Source organism: Symphalangus syndactylus, chromosome 14 (assembly GCF_028878055.3).
Source record: "Symphalangus syndactylus isolate Jambi chromosome 14, NHGRI_mSymSyn1-v2.1_pri, whole genome shotgun sequence".
NCBI lineage: Eukaryota > Metazoa > Chordata > Mammalia > Primates > Hylobatidae > Symphalangus > Symphalangus syndactylus.
Genome location: NC_072436.2, coordinates 108,305,039 through 108,331,710, shown reverse-complemented (window position 1 = coordinate 108,331,710; position 26,672 = coordinate 108,305,039). Strand labels below are relative to the sequence as shown.

At 47.5% G+C, this 26,672-nt stretch overlaps 2 protein-coding genes across 4 annotated transcripts in view; one reads left to right on the top strand and one right to left on the bottom strand.

Annotated features, from left to right (window-relative positions):
• Window positions 1-239: 239 nt before the first annotated feature.
• The window catches only part of TEKT5 (tektin 5), a 67,046-nt gene continuing 40,613 nt past the window's right edge, over window positions 240-26,672 (bottom strand). Inside the window, exons 6-8 of one of the 3 annotated variants that reach the window (XR_010115779.1) lie at window positions 8,531-8,685; window positions 1,137-1,335; window positions 398-538 (exon numbers count right to left, since the gene is read on the bottom strand). Coding sequence is in view for 2 of the 3 variants with exons in the window: in XM_055242574.1 (XP_055098549.1) it covers window positions 322-538; window positions 8,531-8,685 (372 nt within the window). In the remaining variant the exon portion in view is untranslated. Of the gene's footprint in view, window positions 539-1,136; window positions 1,336-8,140; window positions 8,166-8,530; window positions 8,686-26,672 lie in introns of those variants that run through there. The other 2 variants (XM_055242574.1, XM_055242576.2) reach the window with 2 other exon arrangements.
• LOC129462529 (HIG1 domain family member 1A, mitochondrial-like) lies at window positions 17,469-18,749 on the top strand. Its single transcript, XM_055242592.2, has one exon. The coding sequence runs from the start codon at window positions 17,575-17,577 to the stop codon at window positions 17,854-17,856; it is 282 nt and encodes a 93-aa protein (XP_055098567.1). The 5' UTR covers window positions 17,469-17,574; the 3' UTR covers window positions 17,857-18,749.

Sequence of the window (26,672 nt, the reverse complement as noted above, 5' to 3'; positions counted from 1 at the left end):
GAGCTGGGCTCTAGATTTTGAGCTGCCAAGTCTAATCTTAAAACACCATGGTCTACACTGTGCTCCTAAGGTGACAAACAGGTGAGAGAGAGAGAGAGAGAGAAGAAAGGAAAGAAAGAAAAAGAAGGAAAGAAAGGAAAGAAAGAAAGGAAAGAAAGAAAGAAGGAAGGAAGCAAGAAGGAAAGAAAGAAAGAAAAGGCAGAGAAGAAACAGGTAAGTTAAAAAAAGAAATTCGGCCCTTTCAAACAAAATACCGCTTTACTTTGTTTCTCAGCCTTTTCCAATTTTACGCCAGCGTGGAACGAGGCACCAGGGCGGTGCTCAGGTGTGGCCCACCAGGCGCGGGGTGCAGGGGAAGGTCTTACGCATGCCCATGCACTTCTCCTTGTCAATGAAGAGGGTGTTGGCTTTGATGGCGAGCTCGTGCTCCAGCCGGCACTTGGTCATGACCAGCAGCTGCAGTGTGTCCTGCGTCTCCCGCAGCCGCAGCTTGAGGGTCTGCAGGGTGTCGTCGATGGTGAACACCTCGTTCACCAGCCTGGGGTGAGGGCAGAGGAGATGGCACGGGTTATTCATTTATTTTTATTTGTTTACTTTTTGAGACAGAGTCTCACTCTGTCACCCAGGCTGGAGTGCAGTGGCACGATCTCGGCTCACTGCAGCCTCTGCCTCCCGGGCTCAAGCAATTCTGCCTCAGCCTCCTGAGTAGCTGGGATTACAGGCGTGCACCACAACGCCCAGCTAACTTTTGTATTTTTTTTTAGTAGAGACGGGGTTTCACCATGTTGGTCAGGCTGGTCAAGAACTCCTGACCTCAGGTGATCCACCTGCCTTGGCCTCCCAAAGTGCTGGGATTACAAGTGTGAGCCACAGTGCCCGGCCTGGCACAGGTTATTCGGTTCAAGGTAGATGCACTCACTGTGCACTGGGAACTGTGCCTGGCACTGAGAGGCAGCAGCGAGCAAGACAGGCAAGGCTCAGCCCTCCAGGGGAAGGCAGAGGCAGAACAGGTAGACAAGTAAACACACAAGAGAACTGTCGAGGGTAATGTACACAAAGGAAGAAATAAGACAGGACAGTAAAACAGGACAGGAGACCAATCCGGAGATTCCTCGATAAGTTAGACGTAGACTTACCATACAGTCCAGCAGTTCTGCTCCTGGGTATGTACCCAAAAGAACGGAAAACAGTTGTTCAAACCAAAATGTGTACATGAATGTTCACAGCAGCCCTATTGACAATAGCCAAAAGGTGGAAGCAGCTCAAATGTCCATGGATGGATGGATGAGTGGATAAGCACAGTGTAATCGAGCCACAAAATGGGAGATTATTCACCTATAATAAAAAGGAATGAAATACAGCTGGGTATGGTGGCTCCCGCCTGTAATCCCAGCACTTTGGGAGGCCGAGACAGGTGGATCACCTGAGGTCAGGAGTTCAGGACCAGCCTAGCCAACATGGTGAAACCCCATCTCTACTGAAAATACAAAAAATTAGCCGGGCATGATGGTGGGTGCCTGTAATCCCAGCTACTCGAGAGGCTGAGGTGGGAGAAGCTCTTGAACCCGGGAGGCAGAGGTTGCAGTGAGCTGAGATCACATCGTTGCACTCCAGCCTGGGCACCTGAGTGAAACTCCGTCTCAAAAAAAAAGGAATGAAATACTAATACCTGTGACAACATGAATGAACCTTGTAAAACATGATGCTAAACAAAGGAAGCCAGACACAAAAGGACAAATACTGCATGACTGCAAGCACAGGAAATGTCCAAAAGAGGCAAAGCCATACGGACAGAAAGTTAACTGGTGGCTTCCAGAGGTCAGGCGGTGGGGAGAATGTAGAAGATTGCTTAATGGGTATGGGGTTTCCTTTTGGGTTGATGAAAACATCATAGAACTAGAGACCGGTGAGGGTTGCACAACATCGTGAATTTACCAAATATCACTGATGGTAAATGTTGTGTTATGTGTACTTTATCACAATTTTTTTTTTTTTTTTTTTTTTTTTTTTTTTTGAGATGGAGTCTCGCCCTGTCGTCCAGGCTGGAGTGCAGTGGTGCAATCTCGGCTCATGGCAACCTCCACCTCCTGGGTTCAAGCAATTCTCCTGCCTCAGTGTCCCAAGTAGCTGGGATTACAGGCGCATGCCGCCACACCCAGCTAATTTTTCGTGTTTTAGTAGAGACAGGGTTTCACCGTGTTGCCCAGGCTGGTCTCGAACTCCTAAGCTCAGGCAATCCGCCAGTCTCAGCCTCCCAAAGTGCTGGGATTACAGGCATGAGCCACCACGCCTGGCCCTATAATTTTTTAATAAACAGGATAACAGGGCTAGCCTTGTCTAGATAAGAGCCTCACTCAGGTCTTCCTTACTGGCCAGGGCAGCATCCCTAGCTGCTACGAGTGAATGTTGGCTGCTAATGGCCCACAGGTCTGCACTTCTCCAGAGAATTATGTCGCTCAGCCAATCGGAGCTATCTCACCTGGGAGGAGAGTCCCTGCCAGCGGCCACAGGCAATGGCTGGCTGACTCAGGTACAAAGGGCCTCTGGTGCAGACATGCCTGTGATGCACTTCACGGTCTGGAGCCCCTTGCAGGATCAGCTGGGACTGGGCTGCCCCATACTACTTCCCCACCCCTCTCCTTCTGAGGCTTTGCTTTTCTAGAACTTTCCGAGGAGAGGACTTTTTTTTTTCTTTTTTCTTTTTGAGACAGAGTCTAACTCTGTCTAGGCCAGAGTACAGTGGTGTAGTCATAGCTCACTGCAGCCTCAACTTGCTTGGCTTAAGCGTTCCTTCAGCCTCAGCCTCCCAAGTAGCTGGGTCCACAGGCGTGCAAAACTGCACTCGGCTGATTTTACATTTTTTGTAGAGACAGGGTTTCACCATGTTGCCCAGGCTGGTCTCAAACTCCCAGGCTCAAGCAATCTGCCCGACTCAGACTCCCAAAATGCTGAGATTACAGGCATGAGCCACCGCACCTAGCTGATTTTAATTTTTTTTTTTTGTTTTTAGACAAGGTCTCCCTCTATCACCTAGGCTGGAGTGCAGTGGTGCCACCATAGCTTACTGCAGCCTCAAAACTCTGGGTTCAAGAGATCCTCCTGTCTCAGCCTCCCAAATAGCTGAGGCTACAGGCATGCACCACCACACCTGGCTAATTAAAGAAAAAAGTTTTCATAGAGATGGGGTTTCTTTTTTTGCTTCCAGGTTGGTCTCAAACTCCTGGGCTCAAGTGATCCTCCTCCCTCTGCCTCCCAGGAGAGGACTTTGAGCAGAGAAGAAAGATGAGACTTAGCTGGACATGTGAAGGCCAAGAGGGAAAGTATGCTGCAGCAGTGCCGTGGAATAGAACTTTCTGTGAAGATGGAAAGGTCTATATCTGCAACATCCAGTATGGTACCCACCAGCCCCACGGGGCTAATGAACACTTGAATGTGGCCATGCAGTTGAGAAGCTGAATTTTAGTTGTATTACTTTAATTTAAAATTTAAATTTTGGATGGGTGTGGTGACTCACACTTGTAATCCCAGCACTTTGGGAGGCTGAGGCAGGCAGATCACTTGAGGTCAGGGGTTCAAGACCAGCCTGGTCAACATGGTGGCAAAACGCCATCTCTACTAAAAATACAAAGAATTAGCCAGGTGTCGTGGTGCACACCTGTAATCCCAGCTACTTGGGAGGCTGACCCAGGAGGCAGAGGTTGCAGCCTGTCATCCCAGCACTTTGGGGGGCTGAAGTGGGCAGATCACTTGAGGTCGAGAGTTTGAGACCAGCCTGGCCAACATGGTGAAACCCGGTCCTGACTTAAAAAAAAAAAAAAAAAAAAAAAAAAAAAATATATATATATATATATATATATATATATATATATATACACATACATACACACAAAAATTAGCCAAGTGTGGTGGCAGGTGCCTGTTATCCCAGCTATTCGGGAGGCTAACGCAGGAGAATTGCTTGAACCCAGGAGGCAGAGGTTGCAGTAGGCTGAGATCACACCACTACACTCTAGCCTAGGCAATAGAGCAAGACTCCATCTCAAAAAAAAAAAAAAAAAAAAAAAGAGAAAAGCGCATGCAAAATTAAAGGGCTTGGGTTTGTTCTCAGTGCTGTGGGAAGCCATGGGGTGGGGCCGGGGGGTTGAAACAGGGGAATGGCATGCTGACTCGAGTTTCGGGATAACCTCCAGGCAGCTGTGTAAGATGAGATTGGAAGTGGGCAAGAGTAGAGGCAGGAGAAAGGTTAGGAGGTTATTGTGAATCCACACAGAGTGGACTGGATGGTGTTCCTCAGAAAGATATGTTGAAATCCCAAGCCCTGGTGTGTGTAATGTTATTAGGAAATAGGGTCTTTGCAGATGTAATGAAGTTAGGATCTTAAGATGAGATCATCCTGGATTTAGGGTGACATCTAAATCCAATGACTGATCTTCTTATAAGAGAAAGGAGAGGGAGGTCTGAGACAGAGACATGCAGGGGAGAAGGTGATGTGGAGACAAAGGCAGAGATGCAAGCGATGCGGCTACAAGCTGAAGGACGCCAAGGATTGCTGACAGCCTCCCGGAGCTGGGAGAGCGGCAGGGAACAGAGCCTCTCTCAGAGCCTCCAGGAAGAGCAACCTTGATTTGGGACTTCCGGCCCCCAAAGCTGTGAGGGAATAAACTGTGTCTATAGCCACCCAGTTTGTAGTAATTTGTGATAGCAGCCCTGGGAAACGAATGCAGCAAGGTGAGCTGTGACGGTGGCTTGGTTGTGGGACTGTGCTGGGGATCCCACCTCTGGGGAGAAGAGACAATGAAACTGTGCTCAGAACTGGAGGATATGAAGCTGGGTGAACTTCCCCATGGTAAGCCTGGGCTAGAGAGAAGCAAAGCGAAGTGACAGAAGCAGCCTGGAAACTTCCACCAGCACTGTCCAATAGAACTTTCTAGAGCAAGGGAGATGTTCTGTGCTATGTTGTCTGATATGGTGGACCCTAGCCACATGTGGATACTGAGCCCTTGAAATGTGGTTAGTGTGAATAAGGAATTTAATTTTTAACTTTATTTAATTTTAATTAAAATTTAGTTTTTGGGTTTTTTTTTTTTTTTTTTTAACAAGGTGTTGCTTTGTTGCCCAGGATAGAGTACAGTGGCAAGATTATAGCTCACTGCAGCCTCCAACTTCTGTGCTTAAGCAATCCTCCCGCTTCAGTCTCCTAAGTAGCTTGTACTATAGGGACGCCACCATGCCTGGCTAATTTTTGTATTTTTTGTAGAGATGGGGTCTTGCTATATTGTCCAGGCTGGTCTTGAACTCCTGGCCTCATGCGATCCTCCTACCTCAGCCTCCCAAAGTGCTGGGGTTACAGGTCTGAACCACCACACCTAGCCTTTAAAGTTCAATTTTAATTGGCCTTTCTTTCTGGGGGATAGACATGGATGGGACCCTAGTGATTGGAGTAGGTCAGGAGAAGAGAGACCACTTGTAGGAGGAAAAGGAAAAAGATGGCCCAAAGGCAGGAATGGAGAGGATGGGGACAAGGAAGATCATGCACACATGGCACAATTTAGCCACTGGAGAAGGGAGACAGCCTGAATCCTATAATCTGCTCAATTCCCAAGACAGCCATGCATACAAACGAAAACACAACATACACAGATGCACACACACACACACACACACACACACACACACACGGCCCGGCTCCTGAACCAAACATGCTCCACCTCCTTGCTTTCTGTCTGTCCTCCTCAGTGGTATGACTGTTGAACGGGAAACGGGAAGGCAGAGAGCTTGTCCCAAAGCAGTAGGTCCTCCAGGCAACTCCCCCAGAAGCCCTGTTCTGTAGAAGTCCCCTGGCGGGGCCGGGCACTGTGGCTCACGCCTGTAATCCCCGCACTTTGGGATGCCGAGGTGGCTGGATCACTTGAGGTTAGGAGTTTGAGACCAGCCTGGCCAACGTGGTGAAACCCTGCCTCTACTAAAAATACAAAAATTAGCCGAGCATGGTGGCAGGCGAGTGTAATCCCAGCTACTCGGGAGACTAAGGCAGGAGAATCTCTTGAACCTGGGAGGTGGAGGTTGCAGTGAGCCAAGATCGTGCCACTGCACTCCAGCCTGGGCAACAGAGCAAGGCTCAATTAAAAAAAAAGTCTCGTTGGGGAAGCAAAGGTATCATCTGAGCCCTCCACTCCAGGAGGTACTGGGGTTCAGCCTGAGCATCGAAGAAGCAGGGGCAGATGGAAGAGAGGTCAGCAGAGCCCAGCCCCCACTCTCCTGCACCCAGGACCTAGACCCTATCCATCTCACTTCCAGGGCTGAAGACCTAGCAAGCCAGCAGCAGGTCTACTGGGTGTTGCTGTGTTGCCCAGGGTGGAGTGCAATGGCACAGTCATAGCTCACTGCAGCCTCCAACTCCTGGGCTTAAGCAATCCTTCTGCCTCAGCCTCCTGAGTAGCTAGGACTACAGGTACATGCCACGATGCCTGGCTAAGTTTTGTATTTTTTTTTAGAGATAGTGTCTTGCTATGTTGTCCAGACTGGTCTCAAACTCCTGGCCTCAAGTGATCCTCCTGCCTCGGCCTTCCAAAGTGGGACGGACCCCAGGCCCTCAAGTTCAAAGCCTTGGATCAATTTGCCTGCCCCTCCACCCCACCCCAACACATACCCTGCTTTTTCCATTTCCTAAATGGTTACTTAGGCAGTAACTGAGGCTGTGCAAAAATCATTGCTTTGGCACCACCCAACACTTTTTCTTGATTATCTATCCTCCTTCTCCTAACTGATAGCTCTCTTCTTGACATCTTTTCACATCTAGCAGTGGGGTCTCCACACCAGGACGGAGGGAGCAGGGTCCATCACTGGACCAAGACCTGCATTCCCTGCCCAGTAAAGCCCTGGCTTAGTGCTGTGTGACTGGGACAGCTTTTTCAACCGCTCTGGACCTCAATTTATCTTCCCATTTGACAACAGTAGGAGTAACTGACTTCCCAACTCCCCTAGGAGTAAGACTAGGGGGGAAAGAACTCGAAAGAAGCTCAAGGGATTGCAGTTAGTTAGACATCAGGGTGAACTTCCCTTGCTGTAGGCCAGGGCTGAAATAATGTGCCCAAGGAAGCCTGAGGATGGTCCTTTCCATCTTTTTCTCTTGGGGGATATCAACTCAGTACGTTGTCAAAAGAAGTACTGCTATGCAACCCGGTGAGCACAGCCCTGGGCACAGAGAATGCAGAATAAGGTTTATGGAGCAAATGAGCAGCTGAAATGGGGCCGGACTCAGTCTCTTGCCACTCCACCAGAAACTCTGTTAGTGTCCATAGAAGGATGTTTCAAGGATGACCCTCAATGATCCCCACCTCCTTGTATCACACCCTTGAGTGTGGACCTAGAGACTTGCTTCTAACGAAGAGCATGCAGAAAGAGTGATGGGCTGTCACTTCCATGGTTAGGTTACAGAAGACAGTGACGTCCTTGCTGCTGGTACTGTCATTGTCCTTCTGGCTTGCATGCTTTGTTGAAGCAAGCCACCATGCTGGAGAGACCCATGGGTGAATGAGGGTGGCTGCCAGCCAACAGCCAGCAAAGAACTGAGTTCTGCCAACAAGCATGGGAGTGAGCTTGGATGTGGAACCTTCCCCAGTCCAGCCTTGAGATAAGACCACAGCCCCAGCTGACACCTTGATTGCAACCTGTGGAAGACCCTGACATGTGGAACCTAGCAAGGAACCTAGCCCAATTCCTAACCCACAGAAACTGAGATAACAAATGTGGTTCTTTCAAGTCACTACCTTTTGGGGTAATTTATTACACAGCAATAGACAACTAAGATAATGCCCCTAGCATGGCAAGAACAGAGTGGCCAAGTGGTTTGCCCCAAGTCAAACAGCGCGTTCATGGGAAATAATCCCCATGTCTGCTGAGTTATTCCTTCTTGGCCTGGCCATCATCCTATTACAATCCCCGCCCCTGCCCCCCACAAACATCCTTTCTGGGTTGGCATAAGCTTTTGACCCCTGTCCTGTGAGAAAGCCCTTCGTCAACAGATGCCAGCCTCCTTAGCACAGCAGGATGGGTGCGATCCATCAGCCAGGAGCTCATGAGGCTCTTCCAGGGCTTCCCGGTGAGAACTTTACAAAGAGGGAGGTGGGAAGTGAGTGAGGAATGGTTGCCTCTTTCATGGGAGCCTGGAGAGAGAAGGTAAAGCCACTGCCTGGGGGGCTACCATTCATTGCCTTGGCTTTCAAGGGAAACAGGAGGGTTTCTAGAGCACAACGCAGTTACAAAGCGACCCCTCGTTTAGGCAAGTGAGAAGACCACGGTACACAAGGTGGGACTCTCAGTGATGAGGAAGCCACGCAGTGGTACAGCCTGAGCTGCATCTCCGAACTCCACCCGCACCCTGCACTCTGTTGAGTTGTAGGACTGGATGTCCTGATTGAGGGAGGGTCCATTTTTCAGACCCAGTGCACCTGGGAGCTCCTGAGACCCACCCCTCCCCCTTCCTGGATTCCCAGGGGTTCTCCCACCTCCTCTGGCCTCCCTCGCTTACTTGAACTGTGGGATGTCCCTGCACAGCTCCATGTTGGGGCGCCAGGTCCGGCACTCCAGCCTCGTCTGGGCCACCTTCAATGGGCCCTCCTTGGCCTTGATGGATCTTTCCAGCAGCATGATGGTGTTCTCGGCCTGGAAGATCTCCTGCAGCGTCTGCGAGGGAACACAGAGGTGTCACCACCCACCAGGCCCTTTTGACCTCCTCTGACTGGGGGTCTGGGGGGAGCTTAAGTCAACAGGTCAGCCTCCAGCCAGGCACTTAAGATACCCCTTCCCCAGCCTTGAGCGCCTTTGAGGCAGGAAGCTCACCCTTCCTAAGAAACCCTGAGGCTGGGCACAGTGGCTCATGCCTGTAATCCCAGCACTTTGGGAGGCTGAGGTGGATGGATCACCTGAGGTCAGGAGTTCTAGACCAACCTGGCCAACATGGTGAAACTCCGTCTCTGCTAAAAATACAAAACCTAGCCGGGTGTGGTTGCAGGCGCCTGTAATCCCAGCTACTCAGGGGGCCAAGGCGGGAGAATCGCTTGATCCTGGGAGGCGGAGGTTGCAGTGAGCCGAGATTGCACCATCGCACTCCAGCCTGGGAGACAAGAGTGAGACTTCATCTCAAAAAAAAAAAAAAAAAAAAAGGGTTAGAAACCCTGAGAAGCCACTTCAGGTACCTTCTTGTTACCAGGGCACTGTGGACATGGAAGACCGGCCAGTACCATGGTTGGTTTTGTTCTGAATCTCCAATAGCCATTAGAGTTGCCAGTCAGTGCTCAGCAGGAAGAAAGCAAAGGAAGGCAGAGAGGGTGAGGAAGAGGGAGAGGAAGGGAAGAAGGAAGGCAGATTGACAGAGATTGACAGAGACTGTTAATCTGAAATAATCTCTAAGCCAATCTCTAAGCCAGTTTCACTTCATCTGGGTTTTTCCATATAGACTCAGAGTTTACTTTCTCAGCAATTACCTTCTTAATTACTGAGAAGGTAAACTCTGCATCTGTATGTATTTTCCATTATTATTATTATTATTATTATTATTATTTTGACACGGAGTCTCGCTCTGTCGCCCAGGCTGGAGTGCAGTGGCATGATCTGTGCTCACTGCAAACTCCACCCCCCAAGTTCAAGTGATTCTCCTGCCTCAGTCTCCCAAGTAGCTGGGATTACAGGCACCTGCTGCCTCACCTGGCTGATTTTTATATTTTTAGTACAGATGGGGTTTTGCCATGTTGGCCAGGCTTGTCTCAAACTCCTGACCTCAAGTGATTCACCTGCCTCGGCCTCCCAAAGTACTGGGATTACAGGCGTGAGCCACTGCGCCCGGCCCATTTTTTTTTTTAAACAAATCCAGAGTTTACTCTCTCAGTAAGTAGATCAGTGAATGAAGAAGGAAGAAGGGAAGGAAATAAGAATGGAAGGAGGGAGGGAGGGGAGGGGAGGGAGAAAGGAAGGCAGGAAGGCAAGAAGGAAGACAAAATTTTTTTTTTTTTTTTTTTTTGAGACAGAGTCTTGCTCTGTCGCCCAGGGTGGAGTGCAGTGGCCCAGTCTCGGCTCACTGCAAGCTCCGCCTCCCAGGTTCACGCCATTCTCCTGCCTCAGCCTCTCCGAGTAGCTGGGACTACAGGCGCCCGCCACCAGGCCCGGCTAATTTTTTGTATTTTTAGTAGAGACGGGGTTTCACTGTGGTCTCTATCTCCTGACCTCATGATCCACCCACCTCGGCCTCCCAAAGTGCTGGGATTACAAGCGTGAGCCACCACACCCGGCCAAGATAAAATTTTTTATCTGTCAAAATATCTTTCCCAATATGATGTCACCATTGTACCCTACAATTTATGAAAGTGCAGATCTCAGGGATGGGCAGGCAAGAGCCTGCTGAGGTCTGAGAATGTTCTACATCTTGATCTGAAGGTTTCACAGATATAAACATAGATGAAAATTCATCTTCAAAATCCATCAAGCTGTGAGCTTTACTGACTGTTATGCCTCAACAGAAAATAGAATTAGAATCAGAAGTGTTTGTAACAAACCTGCACATTGTGCACATGTACCCTAAAACCTAAAGTATAATAATAAAATAAAAATAATAAATAAATGAAAGTAATTAAATATTAAAATAAAAAACACATTACATTATACAAAAAAAAAGAAAATCAGAAAAAGTCAAATACAAGGCACGATTGGTGAAATGTCAACATTTGTGCTGGGTACATGAACGTCTTTCATTTATTTTATTTTTTTGAGACAGGGTCTTGCTCTGTCACTCAGGCTGGAGTGCAGTTGCACAATCGCAGCTCACCACAGCCTCGACCTCCGGGGCTCAAATGATCTTCCCGCCTCAGCCTCGCAAGTGGCAGGGACTACAGTCACACATCACCACACCTGGCTAATTGTTTAATTTTTTTCAAGAGATTAGGACTTGCTATGTTGCTCAGACTGGTCTCAAACTCCTGGGCTCAAGCAACCATCATGCCTCAGCCTCCCAAAGTGCTGGGATTACAGGTGTGACCCACAGCACCTGGTGGGAGTCTTTTATATGATTCTCTCTACTTCTGTGTGTTTGAAACTTTCCACAACAAAAACTAAAAGAATGAGAGAATGAACAAAGAATGGGCTCAAAAGCCTATGCATTTATTCCAGAAGGAAGCTGTCCCTGCATTTGGCCAACCACAAACACACCGGCAACTGGACACTGGCACGAAACGATGTCACCTCACCGTGACTGAAACATCCACTCTCTACCCTCTTGTCACCCAGTGGCCCTCGACCTGTGAGCAGTTCTGCTGGTCACGGTGTCCCTCTCCTGTGACAAGGCCCTTTGAGGACAGGCTGTCCTGACACCCCTCCCCAGACTCAGCAGGACACAATGGCGAGGTTGCATGTGCTCAGTCTCTGAGAAGCCTAGAAATGATACAATGATGTCCTATCATGATGGTCTCCAGCGATCAGAAAGATGTGCCAGTGCAACTCATGACCATGAAGAGTTCGATTTCATTTGCCCAGAGACTCCATACTACCTAAAGAAGCCATTCATCAGCTCCACCAGGAACGTCTCCATGGGGTCACTGCTGGACATGCACCTGCTCTTCCATACAATGGCATCTGCCTTGTGAGTGTGACTGCTACCTTGATATAAGACCACAGTGAGTCAACATCTTTGACCATTTCTACCCTGTTCACGTAATTAATGAAGAGGATAATTCAAAGAAACAACCAGTGAAGCCTTACTTGAAAGGTTCATCATCAAAACCATGGAGGTGTGGGGAAAGAGATAGACAAGATTATGATGTAAAACAAAAAGTACTATCTGCAAGTGATGGGGGTAATTAATTCAACATTTGTTCAATACTGTTTACCTTTTCCATTTTAGACTAGTGATAAGTGACAATGATTTACAACAGAAGGGTCCCAAAGGCATCTTCAAATCATACTCAAATTCGGGTGCACTGGCTCATACCTGTAATCCCAACGTTTTGGGAGGCCAAAGTGGCAGAATCGCTTAAGCCCAGGAGTTTGAGACCAGCCTGGGCAACATAGCAAGACCTTATCTCTACAAAATAATTGTAAAAGTTAGCCAGGCATGGTGGCGCACATCTGTAGTCCCAGCTACTTGGGAGGCTGAGGCTGGAGGACCGTCTGAGCCTAGGAGTTCAAGGTTGCAGTGAGCTATGATTGCACCACTGCACTCCAGCCTGGGTGACAGAGCAAGACCCTATCTCCAAAAAACAACAAAAAAAACCCAAACAGTTGTACATTCCAATATATTCTCCATCCACACACCCACACACCAGAGACAGATTGGGAATAATAGGAGTGCTGAACTGGAAATTAGACGACCAGGGGCCAAATCTTGGTATCACCACTATACCTATAAGACCTATACTATAAGACCTTGGGCATCCATGTCCTTAAATGGAGGTGATAAAAGTGCCCGCCCAGCAAGTATGTGACAAGAATAAAATGGAATACTGCATGTGCAGCTTTCCAAGAGTCCCTAGCACATACTAAGTGCTCATCAGAGGTCAGCTATTCCAATGATCACACTCTATTTTTCAAGTAAGAGACCAATACATTCAAATACCATTGTTTCCAAGAAGCCTCATCCCATCTTCCCAGTTGAAACAAATCACATCTCTGGCATAAGCAAAGGTTTGTGTCTCCACTAACACACCTCAGATAGACTGGTTCACAGCAGGGTAGGTTGGGTGCCCCAATCAGGGTGCGAGCCACTCCTGGGGAGGGTCCAGGCCCACCTGTCCCCTTTTGTGTCCCCTCTGCATCCTAGCGCCTGCTCCCAGATCCGCCTTAGGACTGGAGGCTGGCACTGCCTCACAGTCTGATCTCCTGCCAGCCCACCCCCAAAAGCTTATGCATGCTTCTTCTTTCTTCTTTTTGTTCTTCCTCTTCCTCCTTCTCAGTCTTTCTCTTCCCATTCTCCTTCTTTCTCTTCCTCCTCCTCCTTTTTCTTTCTCCTTCTTCTCCTTCCTTCCTTCCTTCCTTCCTTCCTTCCTTCCTTCCTTCCTTCCTTCCTTCTTTCCTTCCTTCCTTCCTTCCTTCCCTCCCTCCCTCCTTCCCCCTTCCTCCTCCCCCCTTCTTCCCCTCCTCCTCCTCCGTGGGACAGGGTCTCTGTTGCTCAGACTGAAGAGCAGTGGCAGGATCATGGCTCACTGCAACCTCTGCCTCCCGGGCTCCAGTGATCCTCTCACCTCAGCTTCCTTAGTAGCTGGAACTACAGGTGCCTGCCACCACACTCAGCTAACTTTCTGTTGCCCAGGCTGCTCTCAAACTCCTGACCTAAAGTGATCCTGCCGCCTCAACCTCTTGAAGCACTGAGAATACAAGCACGTGAGCCACCATGACTGGCCTGTACATGACTTTTTAAAAAACAGATATTTTAAGCTTTATAGCTTTGTTGAGGCATAGTTGATATACAATAAATTACATATGTTTAACGTTTACAATTAGCCGAGGTTTAACTTATGTATATACCCATGAAATCATCACCATAATCAAGATAGTGAATGAATCCATCACTCCCAAAAGTTTCTGTATACCTCTTTATAATCCCTCCCTCCTGCCTCCGCCTACCCTAGGCAACCATGATCACAGATAAACACTTCTGTCACAATGCATTAGTTTGCCTTTCTAGCATCAGAATCTGACGGTATATATGTATTTGTTTTTGGAGGGGGGCGGATCTGGCTTCTTTCACTCAACATAATTATTCTGAGAATTATTCATGTTGTTGTGTGTATCAGTGATCTGTTTCATTTCATTGCACAATATTCCACCATATAGCTAGACCACAATTTTCATCTAGCCACCTGTTGATGGACATGTGGGTTGTTTCCACTTTGGGGCTATTACAAATAAGAGCTGCTATGAACATTTGTATTTGAGTCTTTGGGGAGATGTATACTTTATTTCTTTTGGGTAAATGCCTAGGAGTGGAATAGCTGGATCATAGAATAGGTCAATGTTTCACTTTCTTAGAAACCGTCAAAGTTTTCCCCCAAGTTTCCAGTTTTCATTCTCACCAGCGGTATTCAAGAGTGCCAGTTGCTCCACACCTTCGCCAGCACTTAGTGAGGTCAGTCTTTTTAATTTCAGCCATTCTCATGAATATGTAGTGGTATATTATGGTTTTAATTTGCATTGTACTTGTCTCTTTGAAGAGCAGGTCTTCAGAGAAGCATGTGGATTAGCCCAGGTGGTACAGGTGGGCAGGCGGGTTGGGGTGGGGCCTGAGGGGTGATCATCAGAGATGCTATTAACCAAAAGAGGCTCCTTTCCCCACACTCTCCTCCCATGGTCCACAAGCACCAGCCACTGAGACGTTACAGCCAAGAGGGGCCTGGCATTTCCAAGGGAGGGGAAAATACCACTCCTCATCTCTCAATACACTTAGGTGATTATCAGCAGGCACTAGACACCCCTAAATTCCCCCAGACCCTACCGGGTTTGGAGTTGGGCATTAATATCACATAGAGGCCTGGCGTGGTAGCTGATGCCTGTAATCGCAGCACTTTGGGAGGATGAGGTGGGAGGATCGTTTGAGTCCAGGAGTTTGAGACCAGCCTGGGCAACATAGTGAGACCTCGTCTCTACGAAAAATAGACAAAATTAGCCAGGCATGGTGATGCGTGCCTGTAGTCCCAGCTACAAGGGAGGCTGAGGCAGGAGCATCACTTGAGCGTGGGAGGTCGAGGCTGCAGTGAGATCATGCGCTGCACCCCAGCCTGGGTGACAGAGTGACACACTGTCTAAACAATAAATAAATAATCACATGAAAGGAGGGGAAAGGGACTCTTTCCCTTGAACATCTCAACTGGAATTAGGCAAAGCCTTCACAACTTCTAGCACAAGACTAGCTCCAAAGAACAGTCGCAGAGAGCAACAAGCTCTGAAGAAGCTCAGCTCAGGCAATTCCTTGTAATCTCTTTTCCTGTTAAAAGCTAAGGGGCTGGCCGCAGGCTGGTAGGGCTGAGAAATGACAGAGCTACTGACATTCACCCAAACCAATCTGGATTGCCGTGCCGTGCCCCTGGCCAAACCTCTTGCAGTATGAGTACATGACACATGTCTTATCTTTTGTGTTCTGGAGCTTTGATATCCGAGGCCTTGCTGACCTACAGGCACTGGCCCTCCCAGGGTTAGCCAGTGATAACCTAGCGATAAGCAGGCAAGTCGCCCTGGAGCACACTCTTCAAATGCAAAGCAAGCAACCTAGAGCCCATAGTCCAACCACCTCCTTTACTGGGCATTCACTGTCCAGCAGGCCACAATACACCTGCTGTAATCACCCCAGGCCAGGTACTATTCAACTAGGGACAGTCCCTATCCCCCAGAGCCCACTGAAATGATCCTAATTAGCCATTTCTAAGCCTCTTACCCTGTCCCACTCTGTCCTTCCCACAGAAACCATAACCAAAGGCTCCCGCCCACATTTCTCCCCCTCCCTCCCTCCTTCCTGAGCCACCCCAGTGCTCCCCCTGTGGACCCCCATGGTGTGGAATGCCCCCTCTTCTTGGGAACTATCTTTTCGATGGTGATCATCTGTTGATCTGTTGCCCTTAGTCTGGCTTCTTTTACTTAGCCTGTTGTAAGAATCATTCATATTGTTGTGTCACTGGTCTATTTCACTTTACTGTTCAATATTCCACCTTGGAAGTAAACCAGGGACAGAAAGTTAAACACCACATGCTCTCACTCATATGCAGAAGCTAAAGTGTTGATCTCATAGAAGCAAACAGTAGAACAGAGGATACTACAGGCTGGGAAGGGGAAGGGAAAGGGCGGGGGATAGAGAGGGAGTTCTTAAAGGATACAAAGTTACAGCGAGGTGGGAGGAATAAGTTCCAGAGCTTTATGCCACTGTAGGATGACTACAACGTAAGTTCCAAATAGCTAGAATGAGGATAGTGGCTATTCCCAACATGAAGAAATGATGTTTGAGATGACAGAAATGCAAGTTACCCTGATCACTACACATGGTGTGCATCGAAACATACACACAATTACTGTGTCAATTTAAAAAATAAAATAAAGGCTGGGCACAGTGGCTCATGCTTGTAATCCCAGCACTTTGGGATGCCAAGGCAGGAGAATCACTTGAGGCCAGGAGTTTGAGACCAGCCTGGACAACACAGTGAGACCCCATCTCTAAAAAAGAATTATCTGGGCCTGGTAGCTCATGTCTATAGTCCTAGCTAGTGAGAAGGCTGAGGTGAGAGGATGGCTTGAGCCTGTGAGTTTGAGGCTCTAGTGAGCTGTGATGGCACCACTGCACTGCAGGCTGGGCGACAGAGTGAGACTCCGTCTCTTAAAAAAAAAAAAAGTAAAAGTAAAATATAAATATAAAAAAAATTACTGTATGATTATACCTCAAAATTTCCACTAACACACTGTGTTTTAAAACAATGAGGCCAGCTCTTCACATAATATTCATGATACAGCCTGTGCTGTCCAACATGAGGCCGCGGGCCACATACGGCTGTTAGGCACTTGTATGTGGCTAGTGCAAATTAAGATGAGCCGTAAGTAAGCACATAACATGCACCAGACTTAGCACAAGAAAAATGTTATAAAATAGCTCTGTAGTAATTTTTATATTGACAACATGTAAAAATAACACTTTGGTATATTATTACCAAAGTATTATGCATTACATAAAACATATTATTAAAATCAATTTCGTGCCAGGCAGAGTGGCTCACGCCTGTTTTACCAGCACTCTGGGAGGTCGAGACAGGTGGATCCCTGAGGTCAGAAGTTCGAGACCAGCCTGGACCACATTGTGAAACCCCATCTATACTAAAAATAGAAAAAAATTAGCCGGGCGTGGTGGCAGGCGCCTGTAATCCCAACTACTCGGGAGGCTGAGGCAGGAGAATCACTTGAACCTGGGAGGAGGAGGTTGCAGTGAGCCGAGGTCACGCCACTGCACTCCAGACTGGGCAACAAGAGCAAAACTCTGTCTCAAGAAATAAAATAAAATAAATTTCGCATTTTTTGCTTTTTCAAGCAGCTACTAGACACTTTGAAGTTACACAAGGGGCTTGCATTGTATTCCTATTGGAGAGCGCTAGTCGAGGCCCCGCTGAGCACTTGTCAGTTTCCGAAGTCCTTTCCCATCTTTTACGTCATTTGATACACACAACAGCCCTGTGAGAAAGCGAGTCAGTGACTACTATTCCCACTGAACATATGAAATCAACTGAGGCTCAGAGAGGGGCTGTAAACAGCTAAGTGCATCATCAGAGGTGGACATGAGGCTTGAAAGCCTAAAGTCATTTTTCTCAAAGTGGCATTCACAGACCCCCACATCGGATTCTTCCAGAAGGGCTTACTATCTATGTGGATCCTTGCACCCTCCACGCTTGCTGCATCCAAATCTCACCTCCACAGATCCTTGTTTAAATATCACCTCCAGGACTGGCTGGCACGACTGTGGGTGAGGAGAAGCCAGGAGGACTGGGTGCGCGTGCAGGGATCAGAAGCTGGTTGGTGGGTGGGAGGTTTTCTCGCTCTAGGGAGATTCTTCAAGCAATCACTATGTCAACAGACACAGGTGTTTCCCTTCCTTCATATGAGGAAGATCAGGGATCCAAACTTATTCAAAAAGCTAAAGAGGCACCATTCGTACCCGTTGGAATAGCAGGTTTTGCAGCAATCGTTGCATATGGATTATACAAACTGAAGAGCAGGGGAAATACTAAAATGTCCATTCATCTGATCCACATGCGTGCGGCAGCCCAAGGCTTTGTTATAGGAGCAATAACTGTTGGTATGGGCTATTCCATGTATCGGGAATTCTGGGCAAAACCTAAGCCTTAGAAGAAGAGATGCTGTCTTGGTCTTGTTGCAGGAGCTTGCTTTAGTTAGACATCTCATTATTGAAGTTACCTATTATTGTTGGAAATAAACTAATTTGTATGCGTTTAGATGGTAACATGGCATTTTGAATATTGGCTTCCTTTCTTGCAGGCTTGATTTGCCTGGTGACCGAATTACTAGTGACTAGTTTACTAACTAGGTCACTCAAGGAAGTCAGGTTAACTTAAACATGTCACCTAAATGCACTTGATGGTGTTGAAATGTCCACCTTCTTAAATTTTTAAGATGAACTCAGTTCTAAAGAAGATAACAGGCCAATCCTGAAGGTACTCCCAGTTTGCTGCAGAATATCACATATTTTGGATGTTGTTTAAGAGTCCTATTTGCCCCAGTTAATTCAACTTTTATCTGCCTGTTTTGTGGACTGGCTGGCTCTGTTAGAACTCTGTCCAGAAAGTGCATGGAATATAACTTGTAAAGCTTCCCACAATTGACAATATATGTGCATGTGTTTAAACCAAATCCAGAAAGCTTAAACAATAGAGCTGCATAATAGTAGTATTTATTAAAGAATCACAATTGTAAACAGAATAACTTAAGGATTCTAGTTTAGTTTTTTGTAATTGCAAATTATATTTTTGCTGCTGATATATTAGAATAATTTTTAAATATCACCTTGAAACAGAAATATGTATTTTAAGCACTCATGCAAAAGTAAATGAACAGTTTTTAAATGTGTGTGTTGCTTATTTTTTCCATAAGAATTGTAAACATTGAACTGAACAAATTACCTATAATGGATTTGATTAATGACTTACGAGCAAGCTGGTTTGGCCAGACAGTGTACCCAAACTTTTATATACTATACAGACAGCTATTACACTTGTGAAATTCTCTTGTCTAATCTGAATTTACATTCCATGGCGATAACATGGTATAAGTATTGTTATTAAGGTAAGTGACCCATGTCAAAAATAAATAAATAAATAAATGTCACCTCCAAAGAAAGAGCCTCCCTATCTACTCTATTCAGAATGGACAGCCACCTCCATCACTCCACCCCTCTCCTGGCTTCCCCCTTCCTTCCTGGATCTATTTGTCTGCATGGATCGATTTGTCGCCAGACCCTATGGCGGCACCAGGAAATGGCTTCCTCACTAGAACATAAGCTATCAGAAATTAGGGGCTGTGTTTTGTTCACGCTGTTCTCCCATCACCTAGAACAGTGTTTGGTGCAGCATTAGGGTTACCAGTTAAACGACAGGACTCCCAGTTAAATTTGAATTTCATATAAACAACAAAGCACTTTCTCGTATATGTTCCATAATGGACTGCATGAATGTTTGTGTTCCCCCAAAATTCCTATATTGAAAGCTTTGTCTGTCCCAGCGTGTTGGAGGTGAGGCCTCTGAGAGGCGATTAGGTGATGAAGTGGAGTTCTCGTGAACGGAATTAGCGCCTCTATAAGAAGATGCCAGAGAGCTACTTTACTGTCTTTCTGCCAGGTGAAGAAAAAACAAAGGCTATCTACAACCCGGAAGAGGGCCCTCACCAGAACCTGATCATGCTGGCACCCTGACCTTGGACTTTTAGCCTCCAGAACTGTGACAAATAAATTTTGTTGTTTACAAGTCACCTAGCCTGTGGTGGTACTTGGTTATAGTAGCATGAATGCACGGAGGCAAGCCCATTATTGCATGAGACATGCTGATGTTAAAACATGATTTGTAGGTCACGCACAATGGCTCACACCTATAAGCCTAACACTTTGGGAGGCCGAGGTGGGAGGATTGCTTAAGCCCAGGAGTTCGAGACCAGCCTGGGCAACATGGTGAAAGCCCATCTCTACAAAAAATACAAAAAAATTAGTCAGGTGTGGTGGTATGTATCTATGGTCTCAGCTACTCAGGAGGCTGAGGTGGGGGGATTGCCTAACCCCAGGAGGTGAAGGCTGCAGTGAGCTGTGATGCACCACTGCACTCTAGCCTGGGCAGCAGAGCAAGATCCTATCTCAAAAAATAATAATAATTTGGCCAGGCGCAGTGGCTCACGCCTGTAATCCCAGCACTTTGGGAGGCCAAGGCAGGCAGATCACCTGAGGTCAGGAGTTCAAAGCCAGCCTGGCCAACATGGTAAAACCCCGTTTCTACTAAAAATACAAAAATTGGCCAAGCATGGTTGCAGGCACCTGTAATTCCAGCTACTGGGAGGCTGAGACAGGAAAATCGCTTGAACCTGGGAGGCGGAGGTTGCAGGGAGCCAAGATCACACCATTGCACTGGGCTACAAGGCTGGGCAACAAGAGTGAAACCCTGTCTCAAAAAATAAATGAAATAAAAACATAAAATTTGTTGGCCGGCCATAATGTCTTAGTGCCTGTAATTCCAGCACTTTGCGGGGCATTGAGGTAGGAGGATCGCTTGAGCCCAGGAGTTTGAGACCAGCCTGGGCAATATAGTGAGACCTCATCTCTACATAAAAAAAGAAAAATTGGCCAGGCATATAGTGCACATCTGTAGTCCCAGCTACTTGGGAGGCTGAGGAAGGACTGCTTGAGCCCAGAAGGTCGAGGTTGCACTGAGCTATGATCACAACACTGTACTGCATTCTAGCCTGGGCAACAGAGTAAGACTCTGTCTCAAAAACAAAAAAAAATTTGTTGATCTGACATTCAAGTTTAAATGGACATCCTGTATTTGTCTTTGCTAAATCCGGAAACCCTACTTATGGTAGTAGCTCAATAAACATCAATTGAATGAATGAATCACAGTGGGATCTGGAAGTCTAGCTTTTTAACCAGCTTCCCCCCAGTGACTCTTGTGCACATTAAAATTTGGGAACAACCTGCTGTACAAATTATAGAGTCCTGTCCATCTCATATTTTAAGATAGGGGAAAACTGAGTACATAGTAAATTGCTCCTGACCGAGGTGGGATTGCAAGTATAACACCCAGTCTCTGCCTTCAAGGATTTTACAATCACTTTGTTCTTTTCCTTTCTCGTAAGCTGTAAAACATTCACACATCTTAATATGCAAGGAATGACTATTTTAGTGAGGTTGGGCCCATACCCTATGGACACCAATAAATTGCTTAAAACAGAATTTTTTTCAAAGAATCAAAGTCCTGGCTTCTGTATTAGCTTAAGAAAAAATCCAGATAACAGTTTGCTCCCTGAAGAGGACAAAAGGATGCCTGTTTCCTACTGGTGGAGTCAAGACGGGAACCTGAGTTATGGGAGGGCAGAGGGGCCCAGCCTTCTCCAGAGCCCACCTAGGAAGGAGGCCAGCCCTTCACCTGGTCCTCCGTGAGCCACAGCAACTCAGCCCACACGCTGGTTAAACATTATCCCTTAAGAATGTTCTGTGCCCAGCGTGTGAGTGGCATATAAACACTCAATGGGGGAACACCTCTCTTGGAAGCCCTGGGGATTTTCTTCAGAAACCTCCCCTTGGTGGGGGCAGTGGGTGGGATGTACAACCCTTAGAATGCACCACTTCAGCCCAGCATAGAAGAAAATAAAGTCCTTATATAGATGAAAAATGCTTCGTGGTGCCACTTTGCCCAGTGTTTGCCCTGTCATGGAAAACAGCCCCTACCATCTAGGCGTCCCTACTTGAAGAGCCTATTGCTGGGGTGGAGGTGGCATTACTGAGGGTTCAGCAGGTGATAAGAAGCTGACAGTGGGCTGGACGCGGTGGCTCACAACTGTGGTCCCAGCACTTTGGGAGGCTGAGGCAGGCAGATTGCTTGAGCCCAGGAATTCGACCAGCTTGGGTAGTATGGTGAGACCCTGTCTCTACAAAAAATTAAAAAAAAAAAAATAAGCCGGGTGTGGTGGTGCACACTTGTAGTCCCAGCTACTCAGGAGGCTGAGGCAGGAGGATCGCTTAAGCCTGGCATGCCGACGCTGCAGCGAGCTGTGATGACACCACCGCACTCCGGCCTGGGTGACAGAGTGGGACCCTGTCTCAAAAAAAAAAAAAAAAAAAGCAGCAGCCGCCTGTGGTACACGCCATCCCTGCCCCACCCTGAGCCCATCCAGGGCAGCTCCCAGAATGCTCCTCTCCACCAGTAGGCGCTGTTGCTAGGGAAATCTAGAGATGCCTCAGGCCAGAGACCTGAGCCCACCTTGTCTCTTTCTTTGTTCACTTTCTCCACTCCCTGGTCACCATGCTTAGGGCTCAGTCAGCCTGTGATGGGGACCTGAAACTTTACAAAAGGCCTGTCTCCTGGGTCTGGGAAAGGAAGATCTAATATTCATTCATAAGCTCAATCCTTTCTTCATTCATTCATTCATCCACAGAGTCATTGATTCATGTGTCGACGCAACAAATATTCGTTGAGCACCTACTTAGTGCCAAGCACTGTTCTAGGCGGTGGATCCAGCAGTAAGCAGAACAGCTGGAAAAGCCTGTCCTTGTGGAGTGGACATTCTGGTGGACTTTACACTCTGTTGTTTGCTTTTTTACACAACACACACTTGTTGAGCACATACGAGTACTCACTACAAGTGAGACAAATGGTCACTGTCAGCATCACAGGAACTCAAGTCCCTTCCACCTCCTGTTAAAAATGTTTATTAGATGCCTTTGATGGACAGCACATGGGTGGGGGACAGGGCCACAAAAAAAGACACCATGTTAGTTCTCCTGGAATTCCTGTGTAAGCAGAGGAACAAGGGCACAGCCACACACGACCATTTATCAAGTGTTTACTCCAGGCCGGGTCCTGTGCCAAGACTCTTACATGAATCATCTCATTATAGGACCATACCAATCCTATGCAGAAGGTTCTAGCAACATTCCCTGGCTTTTATTTTTATTTTATCTTTTTTTTTTTGAGACAGAGTCTTGCTGTGTCACCCAGGCTGGAATGCAGTGGCGTCATCTCGGCTCACTGCAACCTCCGCCTCCCAGGTTTAAGTGACTCTCCTGCCTCAGCCTCCTGAGTAGCTGGGACACAGGCGTGTGCTACCACATCTGGCTAATTTTTGTATTTATTTATTTATTTTTTTAGTAGAGACAGGGTTTTGCCATGTGGCCAGGCTGGTCTTGAACTCCCGGCCTCAAGTGATCAGCCTATCTCGGCCTCCCAAAGTGCTGGGATTACAGGCATGAGCCACCGCGCCCTGCCTGCATTCCCTGGTTTTTAGATGAGAGAAATGAGACAGTTACCTCCTTGTCAATTCTCTTTCAAACCCGCTGACCATTTCCAGGCATGAGGCCCCAGGTGGTGCCAGCCTATCTTTGTCTCTCTAGTCCTTGGCCATTTTGCATGGTTCACAAAAAGCAGCTTCAGCATTGAGCAGTTTCTGCAGGCCACAGGCTCAGACTGCATTTGAATGGTTCGCTCTGCTTCCCTTATATTTATTTTCTAGCTACCCTCTGCTTACAGCAAGTGCTGACGGTTTTCCATTTATTAAAGTGACCTCAAGTTTCTCTTTTATTTTCATTTTTAATTTTATTTATTTTTAGAGGCAAGGCGTCTCTCTGTTGCCCAGGCTGAAGTGCAATGGCATGATCATGGCTCACTGCAACCTTAAACTCCTGGGCTCAAGTGATTGTCCTGCCTCAGCCTCCTGAGTAACTGGTACTACAGGTACATGCCACCATACCTGGCTATTTTTTAAAATTTTTATTTTGTTTGTAGAAATTGGATCTCACTATGTTGCCTAGGCTGGAGTGCAGTGGCACTATCATATCTCACTGCAGCCTAGAACTCCTGGGCTCAAGTGATGTTCCCAACCCAGTCTCCTATGTAGCTGGCATTACAAGTGTGGGCCACTATGCCTGGCTAATTTGTTGTAGAGATGGGGTCTTGCTATGTTGCCTGGGCTGGTCTTGAACTCCTAGCCTCAAGCCATCCTCCTGCCTCAGCCTCCCAAAGTTCTGGGATTACAGGCATGAGCCAATGCACTCAGCTGTGTCTCTTTTAAATTATTATTTTTTAAATTTTCTTTTTCTTTTTAACATAGGATCTCTCTCTGTCACCCAGGCTGGAGTGCAGTGGCACAATTTCTCCTCACTGCAGCCTCGACTTTCCAGGCATCAAGTGATCCTCCCACCTCAGCCTCCTGAGTAGCTAGGACTACAGACGTACACCACCATGCTCAGCTAGTTTTTGTATGTTTTTGTAGAGACTGGATCTCGCCATGTTGCCCAGGCTAGTCTTGGACTCTGGGGTTCCAGTGATCCTCCCACACCAGCCTCCTAAAGTGCCAGGATTACAAGTATGAGCCACCATACTCGGCCTATTTTTTGAAATTTTTAGGTGACTCAGTTTAAATAGAAATACAAAATCAGTAACGGTCCAAGTGGCACATGAATATGGTAAAACTGAGAACATGGCCCTCCTGCACTTGGTACATAGATAATACAGGTGAGAGAGAACTGAAGCAGACCTAGGAGGAGGACACTGAGGGGCAGGGACCACTGCGGAGGCTGTTCCTACCCCATACCCTTCCCAGGTTGGAGACTGGCACTGACAGCTGCCTGTTTCTCCACCACCCCAACCCCATTCCACTTTCTTCCTCCCCCTGTTGTCCCCTCCCACTCCCCCTGCAATTTCTTTTTTTATTTTTATTTTTATTATTTTTCTTGAGACAAAGTCTTGCTCTGTTGCCCATGCTGGAGTGCAGTGGCGCAATATCAGCTCACTGCAACCTCCGCATCCCGGGTTCAAGCAATTCTCCCGCCTCTGACTCCCCAGTAGCTGGGATTACAGGTGTGTGCCACAAGGCCCAGCTGATTTTTGTATATTTAGTGGAGACAGGGCTTCACCATGTTGGCCAAGCAGGTCTCGAACTCCTGACCTCAGGTGATCTGCCCACCTTGGCCTCCCAAAGTGCTGGGATTACAGGCGTGAGCCACTGTGCCCGGTCCCCCTCCCATATCTTTACGGGGCCTGTCTGCAGGTTTTCTAGAATTGGCTTCCCTAGAACCTATCGATGACTCATACCCAAGGCAAATCTGCCCACGTGGGTGTGCGCTCCGCCAAAAAACACGCCTCTTAACATCTTAACCAGACTCTGTCATTCAAGACCAAGGTCATCTTCATTATAAGAGAGGAAAAAAGCCACATCTGGCCAGGTGGGTGACTTGCGCCTATAATCTCAGCACTTTGGGATGCCAAGCCAGGCAGATCACCTGAGTCAGGAGTTTGAGACCAGCCTGGCCAACATGGTGATACCCCGTCTCTACTAAAAATACAGAAATTAGCCAGGCGTGGTGGTGTGTGCCTGTAATCCCAGCTACTCAGGAGGCTGAGGCACAAGAATCGCTTGTGCCTGGGAGGCGGAGGTTACAGTGAGCCGAGATTATGGCATTGCATTTCAGCCTGGGCGACAGAGTAAGACTCCATCTAAAAAAAATAAAATAAAAAATAAAACAAGCCACAAACTCTCCATCTGGGGGGCAGCCCCTGCTTGTGCACTAGAAACGCTGGGGCACCATGACAGCTTCCAGAAGTTTGAAGAATGGGAATCCCAATGCCAGAGAGGCAGACGGCTGCATGGGCTGGCCAGGGGCAGGGGCTGGAGACAGAGCAGCCTGAAGCTTCATGCTGAGGAGGAAGCCCAGGGGACCTTCATCCCGAGCTCCAGGGACAGTTTAGTGACACGGTCTTCCTGCAGGGCAATCCAAGGCAACAAGATCAAATCGGGGAGCTTCCCCCCGACCTGGGATGTACCTCCCCAGGTATCCACATGCCTCATTCTCTCACTTCCTTCAGGCTATGGCTAAAAAGCCATGAAGGCCTTCCCTGACCATCCCAGTTTAAATCACAGCCCTAAACCAGCCAGCACCCCCAATCACCTGCTTCCCTGCTTCATTTTCTCTCTAGCCCTCATCCTTGGCATACTGTATGTTTTACTCATTAATTTTGTTGTTAATTCCCCTAACCCAAAAGCAAGCTTTTCCTCTGGGGAGGGATTTTGGTCTGTTTTGCTCACTTCTGAATTCCCAGTACCTACATGGGATCAATGTTTGGAGCACAGTAAATAATAATGATGATGATAACAATAATATGCAACACTTAGCATACTGCTATTGTGTGCCAGGCACTTTTCCAAGGGCTTTGCATATATTAATTAATTAGTAGGTACTCAGTGAACACTGGCTCCCTGGATGGATAAATACACACCATGGGGTGTGCGTTTAAGACAAGAGTACACGGCCGGGTGCGGTGGCTCACACCTGTAATCCTAGCACTTTGGGAGGCCGAGGCGGGAGGATCACCTGAGATCAGGGGCTTGAGACTAGCCTGACCAACATGGCGAAACCCCGTCTCTACTAAAAATACAAAAAAATTAGCCAGGTGTGGTGGTGGGCGCCTGTAATCCAAGCTCCTTGAGAGGCTGAGGCAGGAGAATCACTTGAACCTGGGAGGCAGAGGTTGCAGTGAGCCAAGATGGCACTACTGCACTCCAGCCTGGACAACAGAGCAAGACTCCATCTCAAAAAAATAAAAAAGACAAGAGGACAAGCATTGGCACCAGACTATCTAAATCCCAGCTCCAGCACATCCAAGCTGGGTGGCCTTGGGCCAATGTCCTACCCTCTCTGAGCCTTTCCACTATAACAGGGATTATAATCCTTCCTAGTCCATGGGCTGGAGGTGAGGTTTAGTGAGACAATCCAGCAATGTGATTAGCACAGGGTCTGGGAGAAGGAACTCTTAAAAACCTTAGCAAGTATGGAAACCCTTCACTGCCTCAGCACACAGAGCTGGCAGACGCAGACACCTTTCTGGTCACAGAGCAAAGGTGGCATGCCTAGCTCTTCCCACAGTGCATGCTTTTCTCCCACACATTCTGAA